Source organism: Chenopodium album, chromosome 8 (assembly GCF_948465745.1).
Source record: "Chenopodium album chromosome 8, dcCheAlbu1.1, whole genome shotgun sequence".
NCBI lineage: Eukaryota > Viridiplantae > Streptophyta > Magnoliopsida > Caryophyllales > Amaranthaceae > Chenopodium > Chenopodium album.
Genome location: NC_137841.1, coordinates 31,723,549 through 31,736,306, shown reverse-complemented (window position 1 = coordinate 31,736,306; position 12,758 = coordinate 31,723,549). Strand labels below are relative to the sequence as shown.

Here is a 12,758-nt window from a genome sequence, read left to right as displayed (position 1 = left end):
AGCACTTTATTTCTAATTAAAACTTGCTGTAATTTAGTCTTAAAACACTTAAATTGAAGATCTAAACATTAATTCCTCATATGCTTTCATAATTTTCATAAATCAAGGACCTAGGGTTTCAAAAATTGGGGCTTTTTAATTAAAAACCAAATCTGAAAATTAATTCATACAATTACAATTATCAAACATCAAAATTAAACCCCCAAACTCATAATTTATATTTAGATCCAAGAATAGATTCAATTAAAACAAGAAAGCTTCAATTTTTTTTTTTTTTATATAAGGTTCGAAAAAAAAGAGAAAAGGGGAAAGAGGCGGCAGCCACCACCGGCTGCCGGCTGCCTGCTGCCGGCGGCTTGCGCCTGCTGGCAGCGGCGGCCACCAGCCTGCCGGTGGCTGGCAGCGGTGGTGAGGGGGGGCAGCCGAAAGTTTAAGGGGAAGGGGGAAAAATAAAAAGGAAAAAAATAAGGAAGAGAGAGAGAGAAGTTTACCTTGGGTTTTCTCCACTCTGGGCAAAGTTTGATTTGCCTCATAAGTGGGATATTTATACCCCTTCTCTACTAACCCTCTTCTAGGTTTTCCTAATTCCTTCCCTAATAAAACTTGTTAAAAATTAAACTTTCCAAAAATAAAACCCCAACTTTTAAATAAAATAATTAAATAAACTTTCCTTTAATAATAATATTAATTAAAATACTTTAATTAAAATAATTACAACTATTTAAATACTTTATAAAATACATACTTTAAATAAAATGCGTATAAAAATACGGGGTATTACAGTCTACCCCCCTTAAAAAAAGTTTCGTCCCGAAACTTGGGGAACGAAATTCAAACCCTTTTTCCTTAATATGTATAGTATTGATGTACTTTTTGTCACTCCTTTACTGCTTTATGTCTCTTTGAGAGCATAAATACTCGAAATACTTGTTTAAATTCGTCCAAAGAGCACAAAAATAACTGAAATATAAGGAAAAAGCGCGAAATTCTACCGCATTCTACCCCCCTTAAAGAAAATGAGTTACGCCCCCGTAACTCTACATACCTGAAACAACTCTGGGTATTTCTTTTTCATTTCATCCTCTGCCTCCCAAGTGGCTTCCTCATATTCTTGGTTAGACCAAAGTACTTTTACAATCTTAACGTTCTTGTTGCGTGTACTACGCACTTTACTGTCAAGAATCTTGACAGGTCTTTCTTCATAGGTTAAACTTTAATCTAACTCGATGGTTTCGGGTCGTAGCACATGGGATTTATCGGGGATGTACCTTCTCAATTGGGACACATGAAATACGTCATGTACTTTACTAAGCTCCATAGGTAGGGCTAACATATAAGCTACTTTGCCTATTCTTTGTAGTATTTCATATGGACCGATGTATTTTGGACTGAGCTTTCCTTTCTTCCCAAATCTCATCACTCCTTTCATCGGTGAAACTTTTAGTAACACCTTATCGCCGATTTCAAATTCTTCTTCTCTTCGCTTTAAATCTGCATAACTCTTTTGGCGATCTTGAGCTGCTTGGATTTTAGATTGGATTTCCCTTACTTGCTTGACTGTGTACTCAATCAATTGAGGCCCAAGAATCATAGTTTCACTAATGTCGTTCCAACAAATTGGACTTCTACATTTAAACGGGTATGAGGTGTTTTAAGGCCAATCATTCACAATGGTGATTGCCCCAAACCAAGTGCACAGCCGGCCATTTAAACGGGTGCTTTGAGCCTCTTACCTAGGCGGTAATATTCCGTCTTGAATTATTGCATAGCCATTACACAAAACTCTTTTGCCCCAATTGATAGAGAGTGTGCAATATTGGAATAAATAATCTAAGTAAGAACTTCAGCTGGTAATCGACTGATGCCTCAGGGCATCCGGTATTCAGAAACTTAATCGTTCTTGTAGACTATTTTAGTCAAACGGCTATGAGTTGACCAATTTGGTCATTCAATCTTTGCCGTCTGCATAGGTACGTAGAGCTCACAAAGAGTCTGCTCTCTACGACGATTGCACAGGAGGGGTGTCGCCAGACGCCATTGTCCATGTCGGGACAGGCGGTTTTGTAAATTAAGCAACCATCCGGCCATTGGCCTTTAGTCTTGTTTGAGACCGGTTGTATAGCTACTAAGCGTTTTTGTGCTTAGTTTTTTCAATCTGGCCATTGGCCGCGTTTTATTTGATCATTGAATTTTACACTAAGTATCGAACTTAGTTGGTTAAGAAAATAAGTCGTCTGGGTATTACCCAGACGGATAAGTAATTATAAAGATAACAACACAATTTGAAAACAAAGCCTGATTTCCTATTAATAGACTCTACTGTTTACAAAAATTTACAATTCTCAGAAGTAGTACTTTTTAAAGTTATCTACATTCCAAGTTCTAGGAAGGCGTATGCCGTCTGGGGTTTCCAGACTGTAGGTGTCATCCCTGACTTCTTCATGTATCCGGTAGGGGCCTTTCCAATTGGGGGTTAGCTTTCCAAGCTCATTGGCCCTACCGGTTGCCTTCATTTTTCGTAAAACAAAGTCGCCAGCTTTCAAAGGGCACTTGTGTACTTTCTTGTTGTAGGCTCTCGTCATTCTCTGACGGTATATCTCATGACGCAGGGCGGAATTGGCCCTGCGTTCTGGGAGGGAGTCTAATGCCAGCCGCATGGCCTCCCAATTTGCCTCTTCATCATAAAGCATGACTCTAAGAGTCGACTCGTAATGCTTAATGGGCAAGATGGCTTCAGCACCGTACACCATGAGAAATGGGGTTTCACCAGTTGCCCCTTTGGCAGTTGTCCGAATGGCCTATAGGAGATGAATTAGTTCTTTTGCCCATAAGCCACCAGCTCTTTCAATTTTCATTTTTATGCCGTCTGAGATAAGCTTGTTGAAGGCTTCAACTTGGCCGTTTGCTTGGGGTCGGCCGACTGATGCAAAATAATGTGAGATTCCCTGATCTCCCAACCAAGTCTTAAGGTGAGGCGTTTCAAACTGAGGGCCATTATCGAACACCATAGACATAGGTACCCCAAACAGGGTGATGATGTTCTTCCAAATGAAAGAGATGACATCCTTTGTCTTGATGTTCTTGACCGGCTTAGCCTCTACCTATTTGGTGAAGTAATCCACAGCCACCAAAATATAATGCTTTCCGCCTGGTGCAGGCGTATAAGGACCCAAGATATCCATGCACCATTTAGCAAACGGGACTGTGCTGTGGATTACCGTCATATCAGTAGTCGGACGGTGGATAAGCATGTCAAACCTCTTGCATTTGTCACACCTCTTTACCAACTCTTTAGCATCTGCTTCAAGAGTAGGCCAAAAATAATGCCGCATGACTCTGACGGCTAGGGACGTGCCGCCTATATGAGAGGCGCAGTATCCCGCATGCAATTCTTCGAGAACTTATTTACCCTTCTTTGGGGTAACACACTTCAATAGAGGTTTAAGGAAACCCGCCTTGAAGAGCTCTCCATTTCTCATCTCGAAATTTGCTGCGCGTTTCTTCATGACGGCTGCCTCCTGTAGTGAATTAGGAAGCATGCCGTCTATTTAATATGCCCGGATGCCATCCATCCAGGTAGAGCTTTGGTCCAGGATTTCAATGGTTTCTTCATATATACTTCTTTTTTCCAGAACTTCCTAAAAGATTGACCGAGGCGTATCACAACAAGCGGAAGATGCCAATTTGGACAATGCATCCGCCTGGTTGTTATCTGACTAGGGCACTTAATTCACACGAAATTTTTCAAGTGCCCAAGCCTCTTCTTTGACTTCCTGAAGATACTTAACCATAGTCGGATGAGTTGCCTCATATTTCCCCTTAACTTGCTTACGACCAACTATGAATCAGAGTAGGCGTCAATTTTTGTTGCCCCTGCTGCCTTACACTTGCAGATTCCAGCTAGCAGGGCTTCGTATTCCGCCTTATTATTCGAGGCCTAGAACTTAAACCGCAGTGCATATTCAAATCTGTCACCCTCAGGGAACTCATATATAATTCCTGCACCATAGTCGTTCTTCGTCGAGCTCCCGTCTACATACACTTTCTAAACCTGATCAATGTTATCCGGTGGTACCGGTCGTGTCATTCAACAATGAAGTCGGCAAACGCCTGACCCTTCACTGTCATTCTGGGTTCAAAAGTGATTTCAAGACTTTGCATTTCAATAACCCATTTCAACATTCTGTCGGATGACTCCAAGGTATACATTGGCCGCTTGAGGGGCTGATCGGTGTAAATTACAACCGGATGTGCCAAAAAGTACGGCTTCAATTTCTTGAATGCCATATATAGAGCAAGGCCAAATTTTTTAACCATGGGGTACCGGAGCTTGGCATTTTTTAGCACATGGCTAATGAAATAAACCGAGAGCTGGATATCGTCTCTCTCAGCAAGGAGAACAGCACTGAGGGCATGGTCTGAGACGGCTAAGTACATGTATAACGTCTCTTTGGGCAGAGGGCTAACAAGCCTTGGCAAAGAGTTCAAGTGTTTTTTTCAGCTTCTAAAAGGCCGCCTCAACATCATCCCCCCATTCAAATCTGATCTTCTTCTTGATTGCGCTTGGAAGAAGTAAAGGCATTTGTCACCTAACCGGCTGAGGAACCTCCCCAGTGCCGCCAGGCAACCGGTTAGTCTCTGTACTTCCTTAACAGTGCGGGGTGACTTCATGTCAATTACCGCCTGTATCTTCTCAAGGTTATCCTCTATACCCCTTTCATCAATTAGGAATCCAAGAAACTACCCGGACTCAACACCAAAGACGCATTTCTTAGGATTTCACATGACCTTATGCCGCCTGAGTGTGGTGAAGGTTTCTCGGAGATCAGCTAGGTGATCCGCCTGCTGCTTGGATTTGACTATCATGTCATCAATGTACGCCTCCACATTCCTCCCAATTTGATTTATGAAGACCGTATTAATCATCCGTTGGAATGTAGCCGACGCATTTTTCAAGCCAAACGGAATCACAGTGTAACAGAATAACCCCTGATCAGTGACGAACGCCGTCTTCTCTAGATCCTTTTTCCACAGGGGTATCTAATGGAAGCCGGAGTAAGCATCCATAAAACTAATCAAGGCATGCGCGGCTGTAGAATCGACCAGACTGTCAATCTTTGAAAGCGGATAACTGTCCTTTGGACATGCCTTGTTGAGATCTGTGTAATCAACACAACATTCGCCACCTAGTCGGGGAAATTACATGGGCGAATGAACCTTGCCCAACACCTTTTTTACTTCGGTAGCTGCCGCTTGACTTCTTTCCTCGCCGTGATTTCTTTTGCCGGATGGGCTTCTTTTTTGGATCCACGGCGAGTTTGGGGACAGCAAGATCCGGGCTAACGCCTGGCATCTCTTCCACTTCAAAGGCAAAAATGTCTTTGAATTCTTTCAATAATAGGTGCAGGTCTGCACCCAGCTTAGCATAAGCAATCGTCCCAACCTTAACAGTATGCTTTGGACAGCTGTCGTCCAGAGGTATATTAACATGTTCTCCAGCCGGTTGGGGACGGAGCTCATCTGACCGTTCCCCGGTCAGTGATTGCTATTTTTTTTCTTTCTTCACCTCCACCAGCTGAGGAGCCTTTCTTTTCTTCCTGGATGCTGGTGGGGCTGGACCGGCGTCCTTGACATTGTCAAGGTCTATTGTTCCTGCCCTTGGCCGTCTAGGACCACATTATCCTTGACGGCCGAGAGCTAGCACTCCCGGGCCGTCTTTTGGTCCCCATTCAAGTAACCACAGAGCCATCATCTCTCTCATACTTAATGAGCATGAGAGAAGGGATGATCACAGCCTTGGCTTCGTTGAGGGTTGGACGGCTTAGGATAATGTTATAGGAGGTCAGTTCCTAAACGACCAAGAATTTGACGACCAGATGTCGTCCTTTTCCCTTTTCACCCAGTCTGATAGGTAAGTCAATCCTACCGACTGGGTAAACCATCCCACCCCCAAAACAAACCAGGGGGTGGGTAACCAGATGCATACTATTGAGGTTGTATTTCAGCTTTTGCAAGCATCGGAGACTGATGATGTGCGACGAGCTGCTGGTGTCAATAAGGATCCGACCAACCAGCTGGTTGGCGACCTTACATTCAATGACGACTAGATCGTCATGCGGACGGTGGACATTGCCCCTGTCCTTCACAGTGATCAGATTGTTTGGGAAAGAGAAGCTAGCTGTCGCCTGCTTATCATCATCATCATTTTCCATCTTTCGAAGATGGCTCTTAGTGCCCCGGATGGTAGGGCCACCGCATGAGAACCCGCCTGCTATGGTGTAGACCGGCTCCTATCGATGTCCGAACTACTAGCACGCTGGGGTGTCTTAGATGACTGCCCCGGGTTCTTCTTATTAGTTCCTTTGGACTTAAAAATGTAGGACTTTAACATCCCCTTGTCATCCAGACGGTCCAACGCCCGTTAAAGACTGAAGCAGCCGTTGGTGTCATGGCCAACTTTCTCGTGGTATTGGTAGAATTTATTTTTGTTCCTTGATTGAATGGAACTTTTCATTGGATTCAGCTTCTCTAGAGTCAACCGGTCCTTGATCTCCATGAGGATGGAGTTGCAGCCCTTGTTAAACTCGTACCTGGGGACGTACGGTTTAAATTCTTTCTTTTGCTTCTGGGACGGCTGGTCAGAATCACTCACTGCCCAGACTTCTTTTCTCTTTTTGCTCTCATCTTTTTTCTTGGACGGCAGAGCAGGTCGGGTGTCTTTTTGCCTGTTAGACTTCTTAGGGTCCGACTAGCTACCAGGCGTGCAGAGATCGGTTGCTTGAATATAGCTTTCAGCCTCACTCAGAGTCGCCTGCAGGGTAAAAGCCCCTTTTCTGACAAGGTCGAACTTAAAGGTCGACCCGTCTCTTAGACCCTTAAAGAAGTCTGTAAAAGCTACTTCGTTAGACAGTCCTTGAATCTAAATTCTAGTCAGATTAAATCGCTTGACGTAGGAGCGCAATCCTTCTCTTTCTCCCTTCTTAATGGTGCTCAAGTCAAGACTTGTTTTCTTCGCAGGGATGTTCATTAAGAGTTGGAAGCAAACAAGAAGGCAAGCTTCTTGAAACTATCGATGGAGCTGGCTGGCAGGTTGCCAAACCATTGTTGGGCAATACCCTTCAATGTATCTAGAAAGCATCGACACCAAGTGGCATCATCTAACCCCTGTAAATACATGAGGTTGGTGTAAGCCATGAGGTGATATTTTGGGTTGGAGGTACCGTCATAAGTATCCACCAACAAATTATTTACCTTGGCCGGCTGTGCCGCCTCGGTTATTTCCCGGGTGAACGCACAAGGTTGTTCACCCAAGCAGAGCAGACAAAGCTGCCAGTCTAGTGGCTGGACATTGTTGTATGCCGCTTGTCCTCCGAAGAAGGTCGGCTGCATGTAATGAGGAGAATATGGACCGTAGACCAAAGGTGGTACATACGGTGCATTCCTAATCATCTAAGGGCTAGAATGGACGGTATTACCGCCTGTATGGCTCTCATCTAAGGATTTCACATTCCTTGCAGATGTATTCTTAAAGCTGTCTGGAAAGCTTGATGTAGAAGATGACTTAAAGTACTGTTGATTTCACTTACGGGTGATGATCTCCCGAGCATGAAGAGGAGATTTTTAGTTTCCCACCGGCTGTTCACTCCACCGGGTGTTGTTGGTGTTCCGCTTAGGCAGAAGAATATTGGACTAATCAATGGTCCTGGCTGCCTTCTCCTTTGGCTGGGGAGTTGGCTGCCTATCTCTGAGTGACTTCCCTTTCTCTAGAGGAGTCTTCCTTGCCGACTGACCCCTGCTTGGGCCAGTCTGTCTCTTGGTGATCAGATCCTTAATTTAACCCTTGAAACTAGTCATAAATTTCATGAGTTTGTCTCGAGTGATGGGAGTAGATCCACTGGCCGTATGGGTTTCACCTTCCGGTTGTCCAGGGGGTCAGTTTGTACCCGCCAGGATGGCATCCTGCTCCAGAGTGTCTCTGGGCCGGATGTGTTTGGTTATCAGAGAGCCATCACTAGTTATATTAGTTTTGACTTGAGGATCGTCGTCCTCTTGGTCAGTAAAGATTTCCGGTTGGTCTACCGAACACTCAGGAGGTGGCACAGACTCTTGAACCATCCTTGAGGTACTCTCCCCAAAGACGGCGCCAAATGTTTTGGGTGTTTTTGTCCCTCGGGAGAGGTACGTCACAAATATTGGTCCGGCTGAGCTGTACCTGAAAAAATAATGGAGCCTCCGGGTGGTGGGAGTTCGCCTCCGAAGATTAAGTTAGTAACTGAAAAAAGAAAAAAGAGTGCGGAAATTTAGGTGGGGATCTGCTTAGATTCCAAACTCAGTTGTTTCTCTGATGAGAGCGAAATTAAGTGTAATAAATAATTGCATGTGTCCCCAAAATAGGGAAATATCTCCCTATTTATAGGTCATTGGTAGGTGGGCCCCTATCAAGGTCACTTGACCCAGATTTTAGTGGGTTGCGACGAATTACGGCGCTTCTTGGGATTTGGGCCCTTGAAGGCCGCCATTTCATAATCTATCTGAAGGGTCCACGTGTCAAGTGGCTAGGGGGCCACTTTGGTCAGCCTGAATTTCAAACGTGACCTTCTCTTATTGGGACACCTGTCTAGGGTAATCTTTACCCTAAACACCAGGCATTAAAAACGATGAGTTCTATGCTGAAAATTTTCAATGTTCGATTGAAATTGATCGATGATGTTAATTGTTTGTCAGTGCATATCTATTATTAACTTGTATATTGTTATTATTGTTTTGTATACAGTTATTTTTGTTTTGTGTACGACCTTTGTTGAATTAACTACCATTATCCAACAAATTATTTATGGTGAATTTTAAGTATTAGTTGGTGTTGGATTATTATTGACTTGTATACTTTTATTATTGATTTGTCAACTATTATGCTTAATTGTACACTATTATTATAGAGTTGAATACTGTTATTATGAGGAGAGAGACTAGTTTTTTACAGCATAGTAAACATCTCGCGAAATTACATTTTTATCCCTCATAATGAGCCCATATCTGGTAGCGGTCCATCACTACTCCTTCGTATTATACGATTACATCACTGTGTAAAGTAAGGTCCATCTATTACTGTCCCTTCCTCACTACTGTTTTCTTTTCTGGTCTTCACAAAATAAGACATGACACAACTTCACTTTTCACCTTTATTAACGAAAGCTAACTATTGTTCTATTTACTACCTCCGTGACATATTATTTGCAACGATTTGACATAAGAGGAAAAATGTCTAATCGTTGCAAATAATATGTAACGGAGGTAGTATTAGAGTTAACTAAATAAATGGGCCCTCAATTGTTACATTTTTCACTCTTTAGGTACTCACTTTTTTTTCACTCTTTGAGTACTCTAACAAATTTTCTGGCCAATTAACCCCCCTTTAACCCACTGTTAACTCAAACTAAATGAAAATTAATCTAATTTTTTGATAAAAAATTGTGATGACTAAGGCCCAATAAGAGTAAGTCACGTGGAATATCACACAAAAAAAAAATTATGAATATTTTTCCTTTCCTCTTCCTACTCTGAAAACAATTTCATACCAATTTCTTCAATTTATTACTCCTCCATTCTTGCGAATTTCATTTTTTCCTTTGTCCTTTTACTATAAATACCTAGTGATAATGAAATTAGTAGTCTTAATTTTCAAGTTCGAAGGCTAAAAAGTGTGATTTTATATATATATTTATTCTTTCTTGTCTTAATTATTAGACTTTCATATATTACTTAAATAATAGAAAATTAGGTAATTTGGTGGAAATCTTGGAATTATTAGACTTTCATATATTAGACTTTCATATATTGTTGTTCAACCATTAGTAACACATAAAAAATAAAAAAATAAAAAAATAAAAAAAATAAAAATAAAAAAAAAACAGGAACCTGGGAGGGGGAAATTGCCGCAAAAGAATTGTGGTCCACAATTTTCTATTAATAAATGTATTATTTTTGGCATTTTGCTATGGATAAAAACAAAGGTTAGTATTGATGAATTTATTACTTTTTTTGCGGGTAGTTTGGGCCTTTAAAACTGTGTTGTGTTCAATAATACTTGGGAGTAATTGTGTGGTGGGGGATTGGGGGTTATAGGTTTGTGAGTTTGGTGGAGGATTACCTTAATCTTTGATGAAAGGAAGCTATGAGCTGTAGCTATTCATAGAGAAGTTGGGATTGATTCGGTGAAGACAGCAGATTCATTGGTTGCAAGGTTGGGCATCTCTTTGACTGTGAGGCTTTGTATACTGATGTGTGGAGCTAGAATGTGATTCGCTTGCTGTGATTAAAATGATGATAAAATGGTGCTCCTCGTTTCTTCTCTAAATAAATACTACCTCCGTTAACCATTATCTACAACTTTGGGGGCCTTCATGGACTACTAGGAAAAATTTGCTAATGTTGTTTAAGAAATGTTAGGCAAAGTAATTATAAAAAAGAAGAGAGAAAGTGGGACCTACCCACATGGTTGTTTTAGCTAGAAATCCAATTTTGGAGGGGAACGTTTTTCCCTCCTAACTTTATGGCCATAATTTGAAAATTTAGCCAATTTTTTTCTCTCCAAGGGATACTTTAACTTTTCCATTCAAATTCAAGTGGTTTATAAATACCAGTCATCCCACATTAAAGGTTTATAAAAAATTAAGATAACACTAATTTCACATCATCAACCCATATTTACCCAAAAACTACCCTAAATCTAAATTAGTGCACTAATTAAGTCATCTTCATCTTCATTCTACTTTTAAAATCGTGGCAGCTTCACTAGCACCAAAAAAAGACTTCAGCTGCCACCTTTTCTCCTTCCTTCCACTCTGAAATTCAAAAAGAAGCGGTCACTGTTCCTAAAAAAAAAACAATGGCTGATCAATATGGTTATGATGATCGAATTGATCAAATGCTGATGGATGAAGAAGATGTCAATGGTTATGAGTTTTCAGACTTTGATTCTAAAAATGATAAAGATAACAACCAGCAACAGCAATCACACAACAATAAAGAATCAGATGCATCTCAACAGGCAAGCAATACCAATATTAAGAAAAAAACTTACTTTGGAAAAAAAACAGAAATCATTGATGCAATGTTACTGGAAATGCAAGATGGTCAGCTAAAAAGGGGACTCAAGACTCAACTAGCATTATGATTTCAAGTGCATAAGTAAACCATTACAAGAGTATTTGATGATATAAAGAAGCAGATGTTAGAGGGAAATGTGGTTGATATCAGAAATAATAAGTTAGCACATGTGGAAACAAACCAGCGGAATATTCAGATGAATTTCTCCAATCAGTGCCTCAAGAGAACAACAGAGAGAAGTTATGCAGCATCTCTAAAGATTTCACATGTCACTATGCACAATTTGAAGAAAAGAGGCACACTTAGAACTCACACAAGCAGCAACAGACCAGCACTTACTTCAAATCACAAGGTTAGAAGGTTAAAATGGGCTTTAGCTCATGCTAACCCAATTCCTGCAGTTGGGGACCCAACATTTGTGAACATGCAAGATACAATTCATATTGATGAAAAGTGGTTCTGGTTGAACCCAGAAATCAGGAGGTTTTACATGCTGCCAAAAGAGGAAAATCCATACAAGTGCCAACACTCCAGATGGTTCAAAATCAAAGCCATGTTTATGGCAATGGTTGGTAAACCTCTTTACAATGCTAACAAAAACTTGCTACATGATGGAAAATATGGCATTTTCTCTTTTGTATTAAAAAAGAGAGCATTAAAGTCAAGTAAGAACAGAGTTGCAGGGACAATAGAGACTAAGGCAATAGAAAGTGTCACCAAGGAAGTGAGAAGAAAAATGTTGGTGGAACATGTTATCCCAGCAATTAAAAGCAAGTGGCATCCAATCTTACCTACGAATGTGTTTATACAATGGGATAATGCAAGGCCACACCAAATCCCAACATATGCAGAGTTTCAAGAAGCATGCACATCAGACGGGTTCAACATTCAGATGGTTTTCCAGCCAGCCCATTCCCCATGCCAGATCTTAATATGCTTGATCTAGGGCTATTTATCTCAATGCAATCCATCCAATATCAATCTTTTCCAAAAAATTTGGATGAATTGATAAAGGAGGTTAATGAGGCTTATGCTATGTTTGATCCTAAAGTAGTTAGGAATACATGAATCACATTGCAAAAATGCGTGACTGAGATAATTATTAAGAATGGAGGCAATAACTATCCTCCACCACATATGGGCAAAAACAGGTTAGAGAACTATGGATTCTGCTAGAACAAATAGAGGTCAGGAGGGACATCATTCATCAACCAGTGGAACATCTCAACACTTTGTTCAGGCCAGTCAACCAACCAGAAGATAAAGACACACAAATGTAGGTAGATGCTGATTAGAAGGACAAGCAAGGAACAACAAACTTTTGGGACATAGACTGCCACACCTAACCACATTATTTTGTGTAAGCAAGGACAAGTAGTAGTAGGTTGTAGTTGTAAGTTTAAGCTTATCTTTTGGGTGGTTAGGTGTATTTTGGTTATTAGGAAGAGAGGAATGTCCAGGGCAGTCGTGTAAGCACATTGGTTGTATGTAGGAGTCAGCTTTTGTAATGGAACTAAATAAATGAAAACCAAACTTTTGTTTAAAAAACAGGGACTCATTTTTCTGTTTCATTCAAGTGTCCACTACTCAAACTTCAAGAAAGGCAGCCCTATTTCTATTAGAAGGATTAATGTTTCTTTTTTATCAACACC

At 41.1% G+C, this 12,758-nt stretch overlaps 1 protein-coding gene across 1 annotated transcript; it reads left to right on the top strand.

Annotated features, from left to right (window-relative positions):
- Positions 1 to 11,227: 11,227 nt before the first annotated feature.
- Positions 11,228 to 12,052, top strand: LOC145642908 (uncharacterized). Its single transcript, XM_081694068.1, has one exon. It carries the CDS (start codon positions 11,228 to 11,230, stop codon positions 12,050 to 12,052), a length of 825 nt encoding a protein of 274 aa, XP_081550194.1.
- Positions 12,053 to 12,758: the final 706 nt, after the last annotated feature.

What these genes read in the sequence shown, in the direction of transcription:
- LOC145642908 (XM_081694068.1), top strand. Translation starts at nt 11,228, where the DNA reads ATGTTAGAGGGAAATGTGGTTGATATCAGAAATAATAAGTTAGCACAT.